Source organism: Mustela erminea, chromosome 1 (genome assembly GCF_009829155.1).
Source record: "Mustela erminea isolate mMusErm1 chromosome 1, mMusErm1.Pri, whole genome shotgun sequence".
Lineage (NCBI taxonomy): Eukaryota > Metazoa > Chordata > Mammalia > Carnivora > Mustelidae > Mustela > Mustela erminea.
Genome location: NC_045614.1, coordinates 90,583,477 through 90,606,234, shown reverse-complemented (window position 1 = coordinate 90,606,234; position 22,758 = coordinate 90,583,477). Strand labels below are relative to the sequence as shown.

Here is a 22,758-nt window from a genome sequence, read left to right as displayed (position 1 = left end):
TCAGTAAACTTTTTGAGTTTTCATACTTAAAGAATTAAAATTTTTACACTGTTTGAGTTATTTAATAGGTCATAAAGTTAACATTATTTTTTTTTTAAAGATTTTATTTATTTGTCAGAGAGAGAGAGAGTGCGCAAGCACAGGCAGAGAGAGTGGCAGGCAGAGTCAGAGGGAGAAGCAGGCTCCCCGCGGAGCAAGGAGCCCGATGTGGGACTCGATCCCAGGACACCGGGATCATGACCTGAGCCGAAGGCAGCTGCTTAACCAACTGAGCCACCCAGGCATCCCTAAAGTTAACATTATTAAAGTAAAGATCATTTTAATCAAGGATAACAAACTATGGCCCTCAGGCCAAATCCAGTCAGAATCTGCTTTTATAAATAAAATTTTATTAGACTATAGCTATATTCATTTATTTATGTATTTCTACAGCTGCTTTCATACCACGACAATAGAATTAAATACTGTAGTTACAACAGAGACTGTGTGTGGCCCACAAAGCCTATATGTTCTCTGGCCATAACAGAACAAGTTGGCAACTCCTGTTTTCAATAATCAGCATTCACCTTCATTATTTGCTTTCTTCAAATACAAATTGAGAGCTACTTGAACACTTGTAAAAATGTTAAATCCAAATTTTTAATTCTCTGAGGAGCTTACTGGTAATTCCAGTAAAGTGAGCAATTTTCTTATAATGTGGATATAATTATGCCACTGAGTCTAGTCTGCAAATAAAGTTTTTTTTTTAACCAACTAGATACATAGATAGAAGACAAAATACATTTAATAAGAGGTTAAGTTTTCTTTCTTCATTTACTGTCTGATTGGCTTTAACCCTTCCAAGGCATTTTTGTCTTTATTGAGGACCAGCTCTGACCTCGCCTGTGTACAGAAGTACGTGGAGCCCTAGGCTTTACCAGAGACCCTGCAGTGTAATCCATCATCAATCCTTGAGACTACCTGGGGGCCAGGGAACCACCTGGTCAATGAACCTTAACCCAAAACCAAGTTTAGGATTTTTTCCACTTGGTTGCCTTTAGTTGGAGTTCTTTTCCTCCCTTACCTCTTTTCTTTTCTTCTTTTTTCTTTTATATTTATCAAGGAGATATTCTGTTTTATTTAATGTCTGGGTAGTGTTTTATCTCAGGTGGTAATAGATGTCATTTGTTGTTTTCCTCATTAATTCTTTAATCCTTAAAACCGTCTTGTTTTTTATCTTTTATCCATATTTAGTTAATAAAATATTGTACATTATTTTTAAACTTTTAACATTTATTTTCCTCATCTTAAATTCCTCTTAATCTTTTATCTGCCATTTCTTTCATATTTAATTACTTTACTGGGCAGATTTCAATTTGTCTTCTTCACCTAAAATTATATTTATTTTATATTTTTAAAACTTTACTCTTCTTAAAGAGTAAGAATTTTAATTTCTCGGGTTGCCTGGGTGACACAGTTAAAGGTCTGACTCTTGGTTTTGGCTCAGGTCATGATCTCAAGGTCCTGGGATCCAGCCCCGTGCAGGGCTCCATGCTTAGAATGGAATCTCCTTAAGACTCTCCCTCTCCCTCTGTACCTGCTCTCTCTGTCTCTCTCTCTCCAATAAATAAATAAATTTTTTAAAAAAATTAATTTCTAAAATTTTAACTATTTCTTCACCTCTACTTTGCCTTTATTTTGCTTTAATTTTTCTTATCCCATTTGCTGATTATTTTGTTTCCATAACGTTTATTAACTGGCTGTCAAGAAGCATGGCAGTAATGGTGGGCTTCACACCATAAACAGAGGCTGCTAGAGCTTTTATTTCTCTCAGGTTGTTCCTTCATCTCTCAGGATGATTTCCCTGTTCTTCTCAAAAGATGAATCTAGGAACATGTCCCCTGAGCAGTACACAGTAGTCCTATCTACTTCTCTCCCACCAAAGACTTTGAACCAAATTCCACATAATCTCAGATTTCATCTGAGCTCCACAAGTCAATTCTGTAGGGAGTCATTTTAAAATAGGAACTTGTGCCCAAACAGATGCCCATTCTTTGGTATTCATATGGCCACAAACTTCTCTCCCAAAGCAATAACAAAAGAACTGTTAAAATACAAAAATTATATAGAGCATGGTCAGAATGAATTGTAACAAGGGAAAAAAATCTGTGGCTTGGATTGATTGGATTGGCACAGAGTTATATAATAGAATATTATGCTGTTTTGTATTGGGTCTGTATTTTAATATATTATGTAAATTCTGAATCATGTCATAGCTCTCCTCTGCATACACACACCAATTTGTGTATCTAGACAGACATCATTTAATGCCTTTTAGAGGAATTGGTTGCAATTTTCCTTGCAGTGTAGAAAACACTGGCAGATTCTTCCAAGATTATTCCAGAATTTAAATTATGCTGAAAACTGTTGTTATGGTGGCCTGTAGCAAAGTTAGAAATTTTTTTTAAGATTTTTTATTTACTTGAGACAAAGAGAGAGAGACCACAAGCAGGAGGGAGAGACAGAGGGAGAGGGAGAAGCAGACTCCCCACAGAGCTAGGAACCCAACGTGGGACTTGATCCTAGGGTCATGATCTGAGCCGAAGGCAGAGACTTCACCAACTGAACCACCCTGGTGCCCCAAAAGTTAGAATTTTTTTTAACCTTGTACCTCAGTTAAGATTTTTACTAGCCATCTGACCTCCCCCATCTGCTTCTGGATCTTTCTCATACTGTATCTTGAGTATAAAGATTCAGGTCTGGGGCGCCTTAGTGGCTCAGTGGGTTAAAGCCTCTGCCTTCAGCTCAGGCCATGATCTCAGGGTCCTGGGATCGAGCCCCACATCGGGCTCTCTGCTCTGCAGGGAGCCTGCTTCCTCCCCTCTCTCTCTGCCTGCCTCTCTGCCTACTTGTGATCTCTATCTGTCAAATAAATAAATAAAATCGTAAAAAAAAAAAAAGATTCAGGTCATTTAAGTCATTTATTGGATGAGAAAGGCTAAAGGACTAGAGAAGAGAAAAATCTTGAAGCATTGGGGTTCACAATATTTGTATCTTAATTTAGAAATTATATATTTGTAAGTGGAATTAGGTTTCCATTTAATCATAGTCTCATATGTCTGGTCCATTACTTTGAGCCATGTTTACAATATTTTTGAGAGTTTTCTTCTTGTTGCTAGATATAAAAACTTAAAGTTCTGTATGCTTTAAAACTCGATTTAATGCAGAACTTATTGTACCCATTCTCACTATGTAGTAATAAACACATCATATTTTTGTGACTAAGCTGGAACAGAGCTATGAGACATTCACTTTTGGAAAGCTGCTCTTGTTCAGTCCCTGGACTGCTTCTGGCCCCTTGTTATCCCTGTAAAGTCCCATTATTGACACTTAGGTTGACTGACAGTTTGCTGCCCTAGTGCAGTGTAGCACAAGAAATACTGATTTCCGATCTAGCCTTTTACTGGAAGACTGTGAAGAAGCTTTTCTGAAAAACCCTGAAGGCAAACCACGATTAATTTATCATCGCTTGGAGGATGGGAAAGTCAGTTCCGACTCCGTCCAGCAATTGATTGATCAAGTTTCTAGCCTGAACAAGACCAACAAAGCCAAGGTAAAATTCCTAAGGTTATTTTTTTTAAGAACTTGATTGGCTAAGGGAAGTATTAGAATAAAGGCCATGAGGTAGGAGTGAGTGAGGGGAGATAAATAGGATAGTTAACTGGGAGCCAAGGGTAAAGAACCCTGGAGACCATTTTAGAAATCTTGGTGGGGTTTTTTTTGGTTTTTTTTTTGGTTGTTTTTTGGTTTTGTTTTGTTTTGTTTTTTTTGGAATGAGATGGGTTTTTTTACTTGGTTTTTTTACTTGGAGTGAGATGGTTTTTTTACTTGGAGTTTTTTTTTTTTAACTTGAGTCATTGGAAAATGTTAAGCAGCAACAGAAGAAATGCCATTCTGAGAAGGAGTTCTTTTTTTTTTAAATTAACATATAATGTATTATTAGCCCCAGGGGCTGACAAGGAGTTCTTATGCTGCTGTGTTGAGAATTGATTGGTTTGGAGGGAGGTAGGAGGTAGGAGGTAGGAGATGCTGGTGGCTTAGGTCAGGGTGGTGGTAGAGGAAGTGGTGAAAAACAGGAAATCTGGATAAATTTTGACAGCAGAGCCAATAGACTTAGTTGCGGACTGTGAGAAAAAGAGAGGAATAATAATACACAGCTACAAAGGATATGATGTGAGTGGACAAATCAGATTTTTTTCTGTTCCTTTTCTTCCCTAAGTATGGAGTTCTTCTGTCTACTGTTGACCAAGGATCAATGTAAGGAAGAACCTTTTTATAGTAACCTTTGCTAAGAGCATGGGGAAAAACAAAACTGTAATGATGAATGTGAGAGATTGGATCATTCCTTGATGCATGGTAGCATAATTTTTAGAACAGAGTTGTAGTCTTTGCCTTACTGCACACTGAGATTACTTGAAAATGCTTACTGTTAATGTTAAGAATACAGTTGAGAAGCACCTGGCTGGCTCAGTCAGAAGAGCATGCAACTCTTGATCTCAGGATTGTGAGTTCAAGCCCCATGTTGGGTGAAGAGACTACTTAAAAATAAAATCTTAAAAAAAAAATACAGTTGAAAATAACTCAGATTTTGACATTGTTTTTATTTCTCTGTGCTCATTTAAGAAATAAGATCAGATATGAATACAAACATTTTTAATACATCATTTAGTATTGAAAAGTTTAAGACCAGTATAACTTTAAAAAACCTAACACAAAAAAGTATACCCTTTTTATAATCTCCAGAACCATCAATTCTTTGCTTTAATTGTTTTAGTATGAGCCTAGTCCATAGACCCCAAGAGGAAAGAAACTGATTCTCTTTTCTGATCTTTATTCTATTTATAAATGTCTTTTAAAAATTAAAACACTAGAAGGATGAATTTATTTTATAGAAATACGAGTAAAATAAGATCTATCATGATTACAAATGTAAATGCAGGATGAACTTATTCTGGTTCACTTGATGTGCTTCATAAAACCATTGCCTTACTCTATCAAATACTAATCACTTACTAGCAATGTACATGTTCTCTACACGTAGGACATTCTTCTTTCAGCAAACGTAGATTACTGGTTTTTTTCTTTTTAAAGACTTTTTTTTTTTTTTAATGTATTTGACAAGAGAGAGAGGGAGAGATCACAAGCAGGCAGACGGGGAGGGGGAAGCAGGCTCCCTGCAGAGCAGAGAGCCTGATGCAGGGCTTGATCCCAGGACACCGAGATCATGACCCAAGCCGAAAGCAGAGGCCCAACACACTGAGCCACCCAGGAGCCCCAGAAGATTACTGTTTTATGTAACCAAGTACCATTTTGCTCTTTTGTTTTGTAGAATTATAGCCTTTCATAAAAATTGATTTTGATGTATTTTGAAGATTATATATATTGAGTGGCATGGAAGTACATAAGACAATTTGGATACCATAAGAAAAAAGTATACTTTTTGTTTTATTGTGACATTGTTCTCATTGTTCATGATAAATCCCTCCTGATACCTCAAACAAGTTACATAACGTGCTTCTGTTTCCTTCTCTGTGAAATGGATAATAATAATAATAATAATAATAGTGTCTCCCTCATAGGCTTGTTGTGAGGACAGATGAGCCAATAGTGTAAAGCACTTAGAATAATCCCTGATACATAAATTCTGTAGAAGTATTTACCCCCTCCTGTTACTATTGTTTTCTTCATGTTTTTGTCAAACTTCTTTCTTTTTCCAGATCATTGATCACTCTGGAGATGCTACAGAAGGAGTATATAAAACTTATATTTATGTGGAAAAGATTATTAAGCAGGTAAATATACATTCTTTATAAGATTTCATCTGATATACTCTAAGGGGGCGCCTGGCTGGCTCAGTCGGTAGAGCACGAAATCCTCAATCTTGGTCGTGAGTTCAAGCCCCATGTTGGGCATAGAACCGACTTAAAAAAAAGAATTCTAAAACTCTTATCCATCAAGTTGGGTGTTCCAGTAAAAACAACTTCCTAGTTTTTTTTAAAACAATACTCGGGGAGAGAGTGCCATTGTTTCTGGTGGTTGTCTATCCTGTGATATTAGTAGTATTAGTAGTACCATATCTCTTTATCTGTCATATATCTCACAAAGCTATTTGATGCCTCACCACCAGGTTAAATGTAAAATAGATTACAAAAGTGCTAGATAAAAGGTGTAAGTATTTGAGGGAAAATGTTTATCTTATTAATAGAGTTTCCTCAGGTTTTCTATGCACCTTGAATTTTTGTAAAGTAGAAAAATCCCTGGGGCGCCTGGGTGGCTCAGTAGTTGAGCATCTGCCTTTGGTTCAGGTCATGATCCCAGGGTCCTGGGATCCATTTTGGGCTCCCTGCTCAGTGGATTGTCTGCTTCTCCCTCTCCTTCTGTTGTTCCCTCTGCTTGTTCTCTCTCACTCTCTCTCTGTCAAATAAATAAATGAAATCTTTATAAAAAAACAAAAATACCTTTTCAGGGGTGTCTGGGTGTCTTAGTTGGTTGAGCATCCATTTCAGCTCAGGTCATGATCTCAGGGTCATGAGACTGAGCCCCACGTAGGGCTCTGCTGGGCGTGGAGCCTGCTTAAGATTCTCTCTCTCCCTCTCCCTCTGCCCCTCCTCCCCAACCCACACCCCACCCAGCCCTTTTCACATGCACAGTCTCTCTCAAAAAAAAAAAAAAAAATCCTTTTCAAATTTATCTACTACACCATTCTTATAATAGAGAGGGTGAAAGCATACCTCAATGGGTCAGAGGTTATAGGTCATAGACAGTATCTCAAGCTGCAAGTTTCTACAACATCTCATGTATTATCTTGTAAATTTATGTGAGTTATATATTCTACTTAATGTTATACTTGTGCTTAATGTAAAAAATCATTTTAAATTATATACTATCAAATTCTAATAATGATAAGAAAAAGAACCCGCCCCTACCTTAAAAGTAAAATGGGCACAGTGGCAAGAGGTACCACAGTTAGCCTGCCGTTGCCTGCGCCTGCTGACCCATCCTCCAGGGTGCCAGGGATTCTACTTGAGTTAGGGATTAGATTGCTTTTTCTAATTAAGGTGTATTACAAGTATGAGATTTGTTATCAGAGAAAAAGAATGAGCCCCAAAACATAATGATATGACTTCTGGGCAACACATTTTGTATAGTGTTTTTTAATTTTTAATATAAAATTCAATTTTTAATATAAAAATTGATATGAGTTTTGATCTTCTAAATAAGTTGTGAATTTTAGGATACTAGTAAATAGAATTAATTGAGCAGAATAAATGGTAGCAAGTGAGAGTGGACATATTTGCTGTCTTTACTGCTTGAAGAACAATGTATTTTCAGTGATATAAAGACTAGATATCATGACACAAATATTTTATATCAAGAAACTCCATCTTAGTAATTAAAATCTTATAAAAATATAATGCAGCATATTTCTTAGGTATTAGCACAGTCTTTAAAATTATTCTCCAACCAGATATAAGCAAATACATTGTGTAACATTTTTCAGAAAACAGATCCCCAAGAGTCAAATGCCCCTCTGTTTTTATCTTACAGTTGTTTTTGTTTGTTTGTTTTAATGTAAGCCCTATGCCCAGCATAAGGCTTGAACCTAGGATGCCAAGATCAAGAGTCACATACTCTACTGACTAAGCCAGCCAGGTGCCCTAATCGCACCTCTGTTTTGTTTTGTTTTGTTTTTAAGATTTTATTTATTTATTTGACACAGAGAGAGATTACAAGTAGGCAGAGAGGCAGGCAGAGAGAGAGGGGGAACCAGGCTCCCCACGGAGCAGAGAGCCCAATGCGGGGCTCCATCCCATGATCCTGAGATCATGACCAGAGCTGAAGGTAGAGGCTTTACCCCATTGAGCCACCGAGGCGCCCCATGAACCTCTATTTTTAATGAAAGTTTTTTATTAAGAGTTTGGGGGTTTTTTCGTGTTTGTCATTTTAATACTTATTTCTAAACTGGTGTTTTTTATAGTTTTAAATGTATTCTTGAGGGCGCCTGGGTGGCTCAGTGGGTTAAGCCGCTGCCTTCGGCTCGGGTCATGATCTCAGGGTCCTGGGATCGAGTCCCGCATCGGGTTCTCTGCTCCGCGGGGAGCCTGCTTCCTCCTCTCTCTCTGCCTGCCTCTCTGCCTACTTGTGATCTCTCTGTGTCAAATGAATAAATTAAATCTTAAAATAAATAAATAAATAAATAAATAAATAAATAAATGTATTCTTGGTGTTATGTTCAACAATTCATTAGTTACGTATAACACCCTGTGTTCATCACAGCACGTGCCAACTAATGATGTACTATATGTTGGCTAACTGTTAATAATAAAAAATTAATAAATAAAATCATTCATGTAGGTCCCATACAAAGGTCATCGGTTTGGACTTGCCCTCCAGCATAGGTGAAACCCACCTGAGGCCTGTGTGCTCACACTGCTACGAGGTGTTTCCACTCTTTATTCATTGTTGTGTGCTTGCTCTTGGTGTTCAGGACATCCTGGGCTTTGAGAACACAGACCCGGAGACTAAGGATTTGGGCAGTGAAGATTCTGTTCCAGAAGAAGATGATTTTGGTGATGTTCTGTGGGACATACATGATGAACAAGAGCAATTGGAAACTTTCCAACAGGCTACAAATTCAGCCCATGAGCTGGGATTCGAGAAAGTAAGCATTTGGAGTTATCGTTCCGACAAACGTCAGTCGCCACTTAAGGCTGTTTTGTGATTATGGTTTTACCTAAACATAGTCAAGGTTAATAAGTGTATTAGTGTTTGTCCTCATGGTGTGATTATTCATGTTGAGACATGTGCTTAACTTTGTATCATATGAAAGATAAGTGAGATTCAATTACATTTTTGAACATCAAACATTTGTAGTTAAGATTAGGATATATTAACCACATGTTCTCTATCACCTGCAGTTCACCAAACCAACATTAGGGTAACTAAGAAATTTGATAAAAATCATGAGACTATCTATTCTTCCAGAGCTTGGAGGACTCAAAATGTCAAACATTCAGAAAATACCACAGTAATTAATGCAATAGGCTGATCAGTTCATCAGCATCCTTAAATATCTAAACAAATTAACAGAATTTAAAGTGCACAAAGAATCTGTGTCAAAGTTCAAAGAATGATTAATATTTAAAAATTAAGAACAAATTTTTTTTTATTTTTTAAGATTTTGTTTGTTTATTTTGAGAGAGAGTGAGCAACATGAATGGGGGGGCAGAGGTGGAGGGAAAGGAAGAAGCAGACTCCCCACAGAGCAGGGAGCCGGGAGCCCAATGCGGGGCTTGATCCCAGGACCCCAAGATTATAACCTAAGCCAAAGGCAGATGCTTAACTGACTGAGCCATCCAGGTGCTCCAACAACAAGTGTTTTAAAGAAGATTATCATAGCTGTCAGTAACAGTAATTTCATGGAAATTTTATAATTTAGGTTGTCTCTGTTTATATCCTGGTTCTACCATTTGCTAACTCTGGATTTTGACCATTACTTAGCTCTGAACTTTGACTTCCTTGTCTATAAAATGAGATTGACTACTTTACCCACCTGGCAGGGTTGTTGGGAGAACTAAAGCAAATAAAACACATCAACCCCTTAGCACAGCACCCAGCACATGATAAATGTAAATTGTTTCTATTTTGTAAGAGAGGCATTGTTATCATTGTTTCATAAATAAAGAACCTAAAAGCACACATGGAGTAGATTACAGATCTGGGATTTAAACCTAGGTCTTCTGACTCTTAATCCTATGTCTTTCTTCTGTGGCAAATGGTCTTAACTCAGGAACCTTGGGTCTATAAATGGGCTTTATGTGGGACCATGAATTTATAAATTCCTAAATCCATAAAGTCCTTTGCTTTCTGAGAAACACCATTGCTATCAGAATAATTTGAGTTCCTGAGGAATATATTCTATGTATATATTGGCAAACAGAAAATTTAATTGAAAAACTATACCAAATAATTATTTATTGTAGCTATTGGAAATTTCTGCTACCCTAACGCTAGGCACAAAGTACTTATTACAAGTTCTTTAAATTCCTTATTAGCTGTCATTTAGACCCCTGGCATACTTAATGAACATCTCAAGCCCCAAGATAACTTTGCCAACTCCCTAATAAGTACTGAGGTATTTTGCTTTCCTGAGTGTGTTCTTTTCATCTCTAAGCCAGTTTCTTAATGTCTGGGGAAAGCCTGAGAACTCAATTTCAGAAAGCTCTCAGGGAGCCGGTCCTAAGCTGATTCTCTGCCTCAGGTTGAGGCAGAGACCTCAGGTTGAGATAAAGCGCCCAGACAAAACCGGTTCTTGTTTGGACTGATTCTCAGAAATCCCTGGAAAGTGAGGTGGTGTCCAGGACAAGTACTCTTCTGCCCAGGAGAATGAGGCTGCCTGCCGGCACCCTCAAAGCCTTCTACTGTACTTTCTGTGGTTTAGGGGATGCAGGGGAATACAGTGGCCTCCCTGTAGCATTCTACAAAATCCGAATGTTGTAAAACCCAAGGGGGATCTCAAGTGTTGTCTCTCAATCATTAATTTACAGCAGGGCTATATGTAGAAGAAATTGGGGCTCACTCTTAGTTTACCACTTTGGGCACATTTAACCAGCCATTAAAAAAAAAGCAATCATGAGGAGGCTGTTGACTAAAAGTAGATTTCATTTTCTCATACAGCTTTTCGCTAATGCTTTCAGAGGGTAGTCAGAAATTGACTCTAGAATTCTTCGAGGCGTGTGCTTCCTCACAATTTAATTTATTTAATTAAATGAATTTTAAAAATTCATTTTTCTTTCTAGTATTACCAGCGCCTTAACGATCTAGTGGCGGCACCAGCACCAATTCCACCCCTTCTTGTATCTGGAGGACCAGGTTCCGGAAAGTCCCTTCTCTTATCAAAGTGGTATGACACAGTGCAATTAAGTTGTCATCATTTGACTCATTGACCATATTCGACAAAATATGTTATTGCCTGTCTGCCTTCCTGCACGGCCTGTACTAAACATTGAGAAAGCAATAAAGATATAAAATAATAGAGTCATGCCCTGAGCTATATACAATTTGAATATTAGGATACAGGATGAGAAAGGAATAGAAAATAGGGCCATTTGTGATTGTGTATACTAATTACAAAGGTTAGAGCTAAGCCGTGCTATGTAGGGGAGTGGTCCTTGTGGAATGGAATTAGGTGAACTAGATATACAGGGGATGTACCTGTGTTTTCAATTACCGGCTTCATCTTCAAAGTTTCATTGAGATTTTAAATATTTGAAAGAAGGCAAAGACAGACTGTTTAGAGTGAGATAAGTCGTAAAGAACATCAAAATAAAGGATGACCTGTATTGTGAATGCAGAGTGGTTCCTCAGATTGGGGACTAAGGTTTATAGAAGCCGATAAACTCTTTTTTACTTTCATTTTTATTTCTATTATTTAAAAACAATTCGTAAGAATATTTTCTTTCATAATTATGATTTACATTGAAGAGTTAGCATGTGTTTCTTCCTTTTTACTACTCTTTTATTTAGTGGAAAATATTAGTTTGTTGGAAAATAATATTTTTGTACTTAGCAAAGAAGTTTCTTTTTTCCTCTGCTTATTAAAGGGTAATGCTCATTTCACTAATACATTAACCTCAAATGTATATTATATTGGTTTCCATTAGTTAATATCAACTTGTAATTAAAATGATTCTTTAATTTTTAAATGCTTATTTTAAAAGGATCTAAAAGTGGACTGAAAATGGAATGTCCCATGTTTATTCAGAAGTGATTGACCATGTGATTGCTGACAGTTGGGTAGCACTTAATGTTTAATTGCATTGTGAATTCTTTTTTTGTTGATAATAAGTGAGTTTCATCACTATTCTAAAAGGTCTTTTTCTTTCAGGATTCAGTTACAACAGAAGAATTCCCCTAACACGCTAATTCTTTCTCATTTTGTGGGAAGGCCCATGTCAACCAGCTCTGAGTCCTCCTTGATTATTAAACGACTAACTCTAAAGGTATAAAATGCCATGTTTTGGGACTATCAGAATTTTTATTTCAAATCAGAAGCTGTTAGGGCTGAGTACCCAATAATTTTCAATTTTCAACATTACCCATTTGTTTTAGATTTGTATAAGGTTAAAAATACTTGATGCAGTTGGTTCCTCTTGATCACTCAATTTGGGTTTAAAAAGTCAGGATAAAAATGTTTCCCACCAGCTGTGATGAAGTGTAACTGCTTGAATTCTTACAGTTGATGCAACACTCTTGGTCGGTATCTGCTCTAACACTGGATCCAGCCAAGCTTCTGGAAGAATTTCCACGCTGGCTGGAAAAACTCTCTGCCCGTCATCAAGGCAGCATCATCATCATTATTGATTCCATAGATCAAGTTCAGGTACTGTTTTCACTTTGTAACCTACTGGTACTCTCAGAAAGAAACAAAATTATCAGTAATGGCTATAGCAGGCATTTAAATATGTTTATGAGAAGAAAATGTTGGTGTTATTTCTAGTATATCTGTTCAGTTTCTAGGGAGGAAGGACGTGCATAAAAAATGTACTGTATGCGAATACACACTAGTATCTTATTGGGAAAGACCAATTGAATGAACCAATTAGCAAAAAATGTTAATTTTGACTTATTTCTAGGGCCTTCACATTTCCTTAAGTGTCCAGAATTCCTATCAGCTATAATAGTATTTTGCCACTTGTTCTTTTAATATCCTGAGATTAAATTTATCATCCCAAAACAAGAGTATATCCTTAATAATAATGGGAAACTTAATGACAATTTCATTTTACTTGAGGAGCTATTACCAGATTATTTTGAAATATTTTGAATTAATAGAATGAATTTTGTTTTTATATTTTTAAGCAAGTTGAAAAACACATGAAATGGCTGATCGATCCACTGCCAGTGAATGTAAGAGTAATTGTTTCTGTGAATGTAGAAACATGCCCTCCAGCCTGGAGGTACGATGCTCACTCCAGTTCTTTCACATTACATGGAATGTGTTAAGTACAAATCAGAAAAGGTTTTTGCATGTGTGTTTGTGTTTTCATGCTTTTCATGTAAGTGGCAGGGAGGAAGGTGGGGAGAATTGGATAAATTCAGGAGAAAGATATACTCTATAGGCTTTGGTGGGAGGTTAGAGCTGGGATGTCAAGGTGGGGTGGGCTAGATGGCCCCCAAGTTTCTGGCTTGCGAAATTAAGTGAATTATGGTTCCATGAACTGAAATAGGGAACACAGAGGATGGGCAGGTTTGTGGAGGAAAGGGTGTAAGTTTTGTTTTGGACATGGTTAGCCTGAGTTGCCGGTTGTACCTCCGGCTAGTGATGGCTAGCAGGCAATGACATTTACAGATGAGAAGAATAGGGAGAGGACTGGGCTATGAGACTAGACACCTGTTAACCTCAAACATGTGCTTACTTTGGCAGTCCTCAAAAAAGGAAGACAGTGGTTGAATTCTGTAGGGCAGTGTTTCTTAACCTATTTTTGTTCCCCTTAGGAGCCTTTTTAGACATTTTCTTCCTAATCACCTCCCTCACCCCAAGAAATTTTAATACCATCCATATGCTATATATCAATTTATGTATATAAACAGATATGTGTGTATATTTGCACTTTATAATAAAAAGAGTAATATTCATTTCCCCACCCTGAAACAATTTTCAATACCCTGTTGAGAATGGATGTTACAGGGTGATTACATTCCAATTGGATTACAAGTAATTTGTGGGCAAACACTACCTTGTACTATTCTTCATAGGTACTAATATGTTTAGTTTTATTATTAGTATGGAACATGGAACTGGAAGTGTTTTACCACTTTACTTCTACCACCTTTACTGCCTATGCTATTTAAAAGTCTTTGTTGGGATTGATTCCTAAAAGTAATGATATACATGTTAAAAAGAATTAAATAACTTTACCTAGTAAGATTAACAGAGATTAGTTTTGTTTACTTTATAAAAGCAATGTAAAAAATTAACTCTTGTAGTGGATTTTGACTTGTGTTTGCGTGGATTACAGCCTTTATTGTCTTCTTAGAAGAGAATTTCATTTTCTTTTCTTTGAATAAAAGGTTATGGCCTACACTTCATCTTGATCCTTTAAATCCAAAAGATGCAAAATCTCTTATAATTGCAGAATGCCACTCTGTGGACATTAAATTGAATAAAGAGCAGGTAAGTATTTTTAATTTGTTGCTCTTTTACTATCAGCTTTCCTATAAAACACCTTATATGAGACTTAAAATTCAATATAGGAACTCTCTGTTGTCTTAAGGGAAATTGAAGTTTCCTGATTGTTAAATACATGGGCTCTTAAACTACTAACAAATGTAGAAAAAGCAACAAAAAACATTTGGGGCTTAAGTTTTACTTTATTATATTATATTAAGCAGGAATATTTAAAAGCAAAACATCTGCGGTTCACCACTGCGTGGCAGTGATGTCACTATTCAGGTGGCAGGAACCGTGTCATTTCTGCCAGGGATATTTGTTGAAGACTCTATAGTAAAGTCAATTTCATTTCAGGGTGGTTTTGTGTTTTTGTGTTTGTTTTGTGTTCTGGTAAACTGATGCAGGAGAAGAAGTTAGAACGACACTGTCGTTCTGCTACGACCTGCAATGCCCTTTATGTCACCATTTTCGGCAAAATGATCTCATGGTAAGTGGTGGCGATTTTACATGATCTGCATGTTTTGTGTTTGCTGCAGACTGCTTCCTCACCTTGTGAAACTGAGAGCAATCATTGCGGCAGTCTCTCTGAGCCACTCACATCAGATTCTGTGGGTTCTAACAGTGATACTAACATCTGGGAGAATGGGACTCATGACTGCAGATAGGTGATAGCCCATGCATTACAAGGACATATTGGATATAGTTGTCTCATTTGCATCACACTGTTTCCCTGTTGGGGGTTGCCAGTGAAGGCCATCTTTGCCCTCCATGGGGCCCATGGGTGCTCCTTGTCACCTGCTTGAGCCCCCTAGCTTTGAGAAAGTGAGGGACAACTGAGGCAAACACATGCTGTTTTGGGGTGACCTTGAATATTATTAGTAGGTAGGTATATAGGAATTTTTCATTGTCTCTATTCTTATATCCTGATAAATCTTTCATCTTAGGTTTTTCTGTCCTAAATACCCTTTAGTCATTTGCCTTTAGATAAGCCTTACAAAGTGTAACTATGTTTCTTCTTCAATACCTCACCTTACTTTGTCTCTTCACAACCAGAGACCAAAAAAGATGAATATGGTTTTGGTATCATTGCAATGGACAGTAATTGTACTCCCGACTCCTATTCTAGACCGTGAATCTCATACTCTTGGCTCTTAATTCCACATTCTCATCTTAAGAACTAGATTTGAAATGAAAACATCTTCTACAATTTTTACTTGCCTGTGATATTCTCACAATCTTCTTCCACTGTCTCCAGTGCATCTGGCCTCTGTGAACATCAGAAGCTGGCCTGAGTCCACTCCAAGAGCAGGAGTCCCTTTCCACACATTCCATAATATTTATTGAATTTAGCTATTTTAAGAGTGTTGACACAAAATGAACAAACTTTCAGAGCCTGTAAAAGTAAGAAAGAGAGTTTTATTCAAGCCCAAGTTAGGACAGCTGCCTGGGAAACACAATCTTCATGGGGAAGAAAGTGCTCTGGAGAATGGACAGTTCTTATGGGTTATATACCTTTTTTATGTCTTGTAAAAGCTTGAAAGATGATAAATCATGTTTTTTAACATTAAAAAATGCAGACGGTAGAACCATTGGTCCATATCTTACAGACAGATGGTTTTCCTTTAGGCTGCTCATTTACAAGGCAGATGTACAATGTGCCTGCTGGGCCATAAATGAGACTTTTGGTTTAAATAAAATTGATGTACAGTAATGCCGATTTAGAAAGAAATCTGAAATGGCTTCCTATATATATTAGGCCCTTAGAAATTTTATTAGGCCTATAGACAGGGCCTATAGACCTTTTACTTATTTTTTCTTCTCTATGTATCTTCATATTTAAAAAAGAAGCTATTAGTGAATAATGTGTAATATTTTAAAACAAACTACCCTTTTTACTGATTGTCTTTAGCTTGATGGCTCCTAAATCCTGACTCGAAATAAATTTAACTTGCATGGTTAACTAATAACATTTATAATTATTTTCCTGCTTCCTGTATGTAGGTAGCATGTTTCTAGATGATTAGAACCATGACTTACTCATTTCTGTGTTCTATAATGTGCAGTAATTGCTTGACACATAGTAGGTTCCCATCATGTGTTCACTGAATTGAGCTAACTAGTATACTAAAATAAAACTGATGACTCAAGCAGCCCCATACAAGTGTCATATTCCTATATCATGTTTTATTGAATTTCTGTTTTCATTTGAAGTATAAAAAATAGAGACCACATTGTTTTTATCTACCCCAAATTTTTCACAGATGTTGGCTGTCTGTAAGAAATTAAATCTATTCTCAATTCCAACAGTGCTGGAAGAGCAGGCAATTTAGATAAAATCCTTCATCAGTGTTTCCAGTGTCAAGATACTGTTTCATTATATAGACTTGCTCTGCGATCTATCCAGGAGTCCATGGCAAATGATATGGATAAAGAACTAATGAAACAGGTAAAGGATAATAAACTTATAAAACTCATAAAAGTTTGGGGGCGCCTGGTTGGCTCAGTGGGTTGAGCCTCTGCCTTCAGCCCAGGCCATGATCTCAGGGTCCTGGGATCGAGTCCCGCATCGGGCTCTCTGCTCGGCAGGGAGCCAGCTTCCCTCTCTCTCTCTCTGCCTGCCTCTCTGCCTACTTGTGATCTCTGTCAAATGAATAAATAAAATCTTAAAAAAAAAAAAAACCTCATAAAAGTTTGCATTTATGTGTGAATTGAAGAAAATAGTAATTATTTTTAAATCTTTGCTTAAGTATATTTCAAGCATATACATGAAGGCTGGCTGCCATAGTGTACCTATAGCCAGAAGTGATAGCTCAAGAAATTTGCATTTTCCTGATTACCATTGAAATTTTTCATCTGTTCATGTGTATTGGCTAGTCTTGTTTCCTCTTATGTGAATTGCTGATTCAGGTTTTCTTACATGAGTTTTAATTGAGTTGTCTTTCTTATTGATCTCTAGGAGCTCTTCGACATTGTGCATACTGAATACAAATTCTGTTACAGAGTTTGCAGATAATTATCTTTTTCCAGTTTGTTTATTGACTTAACTTTTTAGTATCATTCATTATACAGAGTTTTATTTTGTTGAAGTCAGATTTATCAATAGTTTCTTTCATGGTTTTTGCCTGTTGTATCTTATTTTAAAAATCTTCTATTATCCAAAAATATTTTGTTATCACAAAAATGCTCGCATATGTATTTTTCCCTTTAAAATGTTTTACACTTTCGTTCTTCCTGTGTGAGTCCTTAAGAACTTATTTTTGTTTATTATGTGAAGAAGGAATTTGCTTTTTAATCTTTTATCATATGGCCAGCTAATTTCATTTTACTAAATAGCACATCATTTCTGCTGATTTGGATATCACACTCAACAAATTAACATGAGTTTGTTTTCTGACCTCTTCTGTTCCAGTTTTGCTTATTCGTTGCTTATTCGTTGCTTATTTCTGGTGTTAGCAAGCTTTCTAGTTCCAGCTACTCACCTTACCAGGTTTAAGGGCATACCTTCCATCCCCACTGTGGGTGTGAAAACCCAAGCCCTTAAATTACTGAGATTGCTGCCTAGCCGGTACCCTCACTTCCCCCAGGGACAGTAGCTCCAGCACTTAGCCCTCCGATGTTTGCTTTCCTGTTCATTTTTGGCACCTGGGGGATTTCCCTTTCCCTTTTGCAGGCTTACTTGTGCTTTTAAAGGTATTTTGTTATATGTTGTCTTATGTTAACAGGCATTTATAGTAGAAGAACCATTTTCTTCTACCATCTTCCCCAAATTGGAACTTTGTCATTAGTTTTAATCTATTTCCTGAGGTTCCAATTTTTTTTTCTTTTTTAAAAAGATTTTATTTGTTTGTTTGAGAGAGAGCACAAGCAAAGAGAAAGGGAGGGACAGAGGGCAGAGGGAGAGGCAGACTCCCCAGGGAGAGGCAGATTCCCCACTGAGCAGGGAGCCTGACCCAGGGCCCCATCGTGACCTGAGCTGAAGGTAGATACTTAACTGAGTCACCAGGTGCCCACAGAGGTTTTAATTTTCATCAAACTTTTTTCTATGTGTTGTCTTTCACATGCTAGATTTGATGTATACACTATCTTATTTCTGCTTATTGTCTTTTGGAAAGTGTGTTTTATTCTAAAAAATATGTTTCTTGCTTTATTAAATCATTTGAATAAGTTTGAATAAGAAGTTAATAACCTTAAAAGAGTTATGGAAATTTTAATGGCTTTTTCTTACTTATAGAGGTGGCTTATGATCATTCTTAATTCATTTCTTTACCTAGATTCTCTGCCTCATAAATGTTAGTCACAATGGTGTGAGTGAATCAGAACTGATGGAACTCTACCCTGAGCTTTCCTGGGCTGTCTTGACCTCCCTTATTCACAGTTTACACAAAATGTGCTTATTGACTTATGGTTGTGGCTTGCTCAAGTTTCAACATCTACAGGTAAGTGGTTTTTTTAATTAGGTTTTTTACTTTTAAATGTCAACATACCGGGACATAGTCCAGGATGGCAGAGGAGTAGGAGATCTTAGTTTTGTCTGGTCCCAGGAACTCAGCTAGATAGCTATCAAATCATTCTAAACACCTAGGAACTCAACTGGAGAGCAAAGAAAAGAATAGCTGCAAGTCTACAAATAGAAAAGCAATCACTTTCTGTAAGAATGACAAGATGGAAAAACTCATACCTCAAAAAAGAGAACAAGAGGCTGTACTAACTGCCAGGAACCTAATCAGTATGGATATAAGTAAGATGTCAGAACTAGAATTCAGAATAATGATTATAAAGATAGCTAGCTAGGCTTGAAAAAACATAGAAGACACTAGAGAATCCATTTCTAGAGAAATAAAAGAACTAGATTATAATCAAATTGAAATTAAAAAGGCTATTAATGAGATGCAATATAAAATGGAAGCTTTAATAAATGTGGCAGAAGAGAGAATTAGTGATATAGAAGACAAAATGATGGATAAACAACTACTGGACCACAAGGGGAGAAATTCAAGAGATTAGTCATACCATAAAGTTAAACAATATTAAAATAATTGGGATCTCAGAAGAGGAAAGAGTGGGGCAGAAGGTATATTGAAGCAAATTATAGTGGACAGCTTCCGTAGTCTGGGGAAGGAAGCATGCATTCAAATCCAGGAGGCACAGAAAACTCCCCTCAAATCAGTAAAAATAGGTCAACACCTCAAATCAATAAAAATAGGTCATGATCTCTGGGTCCTGGGATCGAGTCCCACATCAGGCTCCCTGCTCAGTGGGGAGTCTGCTTCTCCCTCTTTCTCCCTCTGTCTCTCCCTACCACTCATTCTCTCCCTCTCAATAAATAAAGAAAATATTTTTTTAAAAAAAATTAGAAAATCTGGAAGTAATGGATGCATTTCTGGAAACTTATACACTACTAAAACTAAAACAGGAAGAAATAGAAAACCTGAACAGACTCATAACCAGTAAGGAAATAGAAGCAGTAATCAAAAATCTCACAACAGACAAGAGTCCAGGACCAGACAGCTTCCCAGGGGAATTCTACCAAACATTTAGAGAATACCTGTTCTTCTGAAGACGTTTCAAAAAATCGAAATGGAAGAAAAACTTCCAAACTCTCTTTATGAGGCCATCATTACCTTGATCTCAAAACGAGACAAAGACCCCACCAAAAGGTGAATTACAGACCACTATCCCTGAGGAATATGGATGCCAAAATTCTCACCAAGATACTAGCCAATAGGATCCAACAGTACATTAAAAGGATTATTCACCATCACCAAGTGGGATTTAGTCTGGGGCCACAAGGGTGGTTCGATATCTGTAAATCAATCAGCATGACACACTACATTAATAAAGGATAAGAAACATATGCTCCTCTCAATAGATGCAGAAAAAGCATTTGACAAAGTACACCATCCTTTCTTGATTAAAACATTTCACAGTGTAGTGGTGGAGGGAAGATACCTCAAGATCATAAAAGCCATGTAGGAAAAGGCCACAGCAAAACTCATTCTCAGTGGGGGAAAAACTGAGCTTTTCCCCTAAGGTCAGGAACATGAAAGAGATGTCCACTATTACCACTGCTGTTCAACATACTACTAGAAGTCCTAGCCTCAGCAATTAGACAACAAAAAGAAATAAAAGGCATCTGAATCAGCAGAGAAGTAGTCAAACTCTCAGTCTTCACAAATGACAAGATATGCTGAAATATGTGGAAAAACCAAAAGACTCCACCCCAAATGGCTAGAACTCATACAGGAATTCAGCAAAGTGGCAGGATATAAAATTAATGCACAGAAATCAGTTGCATTTCTATACAATAACAATGAGACAGAAAAAAAGAAATTAAGGAGTCAGTCCCATGTACAATTACACCCAAAACCATAAGATACATTGGAATAAATCTAATCAAAGAGGTAAAGGATCTGTACTCTAGAAACTATAGAACACTCATGAAAGAAATTGAGGATGACACAAAGGAATGGGAAAACATTCTTTCCTCATGGATTGGAGAACAAAAATTGTGAAAATGTCTATGCTACCCAAAGCAATCTACCCATTCATTGCAATCCCTATCAAAATACCATCCACTTTTTTCATGGAACAAATAATTCTAAAATTTGTATGGAATCTGAAAAGACCCTGAACAGCCAGAGAAATTTAAAAAAGAGAACTAAAGCTAGTGACATCACGATCCTAGACTTGAAGCTCTATTACAAAGATGTAATCGGGACGATGGTATGCTTCTGGAACAAAAACAGACACATATCAATGGAACAGAATAGAGACCCCAGAAGTGGACCCTCACTCTGTGGTCAACTAATCTTTTGACAAAGCGGGAAAGAATATCCAATGGAAAAGACAGTCTCTTCAACAGATGGTGTTGGAAAATTGGACATCCACATGCAGAAGAATGAAACTGGACCATTTTCTTACACCATACACAAAAATAGACTCAGAATGGATGAAAGACCTTAATGTAAGAGAATATAGGCTGCAATCTCTGTGACCTCAGCCAAAGCAATTTCTTTTTAGAGATATCTCTAAAAGGCAAGAAAAACAAAAGTAAAAATGAACTGTTGGACTTCATGATGTTAAAAAGCTTTTCACAGCAAAGGAAACAGTTGACAAAACTGAAATATGACTGACAAAATGGAAGAAGTTATTTGCAAATGTCTTATCAAATAAATAATTTGTATCCAAAGTCTGTAAAGAATTTACCAAACTTAACACCCAAAGAACAAATAATCCTGTCAAGAAATGGACAGAAAATATAAACAGACTTTTCTCCAAAGAAGACATACATGGGGGTATAGCTCAAGGGTAGAGCATTGACTGCAAAGAAGACATACAAATTGCCAACAGACACATGAAAAAATGCTCCACATCACTCAGTATCAGGGAAATACAAATCAAAAGCACATGGGTGGTTTTGGGTGACTGGGTGACTCAGTGGGTTAAGTGTCTACCTTCGGCTCCAGTCATGATCCCAGGGTCCTGCACTTCAAGTCCCATATCGGGCTCCTTTCTTATTGGGGAACCTGTTTATCCCTCTGCCTCCCACTCCCTCTGCTTGTGCGCTCTCTGTGACAAATAAATGAATAAAATCTAAAACAAACAAACAAACAAAAAACCACACATTGAGATACCACCTCACACCAGTCAGAATGGCTAAAATTAAGAAATCAAGGAATGACCGATGTTGGCAAGGATGCCGAGAAAGGGGAACCCTCTTACACTGTTGGTGGGAATGTGAGCAGGTGCAGCCACTCTGGAAAACAGTATGGATTTTCCTCAAAAAGTTGAAAACAGAGCTACTCTATGACCCAGAAATTGCACTATTAGGTATTTACCTCAAAGATAGAAATGTAGTGATCCGAAGGGGCACGTGCACCCAAATGTTTACAGCAGTAATGTCCACAATAGCCCAACTCCGAAAAGAGTCCAGGTGTCCATTGACAGATAAATGGATAAAGAAGATGTGGAGTGTTTGTGTGTGTGTGTGTGTGTGTGTGTGTGTGTGTGTGTGTGTGTGATGGAAAACTGTTCAGCCATCAAAAAGATAAAATGTTGCCATTTGCAATGACGTGGATGGAACCAGAGGATATTATGCTGAGTGAAGTAAATCGATCAGAGAAAGACAGTTACTGCATAATATCACTCATATGTGGAATTTAAGAAACAAAGCAGAGGATCAGTGGAGAAGAGAGGAAAAATACAACAAGACAATATCAGAGATGTAGACAAACCATAAGAGATCTTTTTTTTTTTTTTTTAAAGATTTTTTTATTTATTTATTTGTCAGAGAGAGAGAGAGAGAGTGAGAGCAAGCACAGGCAGACAGAGTGGAAGGCAGAGGCAGAGGGAGAAGCAGGCTCCCTGCAGAGCAAGGAGCCCGACGTGGGACTCGATCCCAGGACGCTGGGATCACGACCCGAGCCGAAGGCAGCTGCTTAACCAACTGAGCCACCCAGGCGTCCCAAGAGATCTTAATCGTAGGAAACAAACAGGTTTGCTGGAGGGGAGAGGATGGGGGGATGGGGTAAGTGGGTGATGGACAT

The 22,758-nt window shown here is 37.3% G+C and overlaps 1 protein-coding gene across 5 annotated transcripts in view; it reads left to right on the top strand.

Annotated features, from left to right (window-relative positions):
* NPHP3 (nephrocystin 3) overlaps positions 1-22,758 on the top strand; it is a 49,040-nt gene that overhangs the window by 8,574 nt on the left and 17,708 nt on the right. For all 5 annotated transcript variants that reach the window (XM_032333179.1, XM_032333198.1, XM_032333187.1 and 2 more), the window contains exons 7-17: positions 3,436-3,592; positions 5,757-5,831; positions 8,528-8,701; positions 10,839-10,942; positions 11,927-12,041; positions 12,278-12,421; positions 12,901-12,998; positions 14,113-14,215; positions 14,617-14,699; positions 16,520-16,658; positions 18,484-18,648. In XM_032333179.1, coding sequence (XP_032189070.1) covers positions 3,436-3,592; positions 5,757-5,831; positions 8,528-8,701; positions 10,839-10,942; positions 11,927-12,041; positions 12,278-12,421; positions 12,901-12,998; positions 14,113-14,215; positions 14,617-14,699; positions 16,520-16,658; positions 18,484-18,648 — 1,357 coding nt within the window. The remainder of the gene's footprint in view (positions 1-3,435; positions 3,593-5,756; positions 5,832-8,527; positions 8,702-10,838; positions 10,943-11,926; positions 12,042-12,277; positions 12,422-12,900; positions 12,999-14,112; positions 14,216-14,616; positions 14,700-16,519; positions 16,659-18,483; positions 18,649-22,758) is intronic.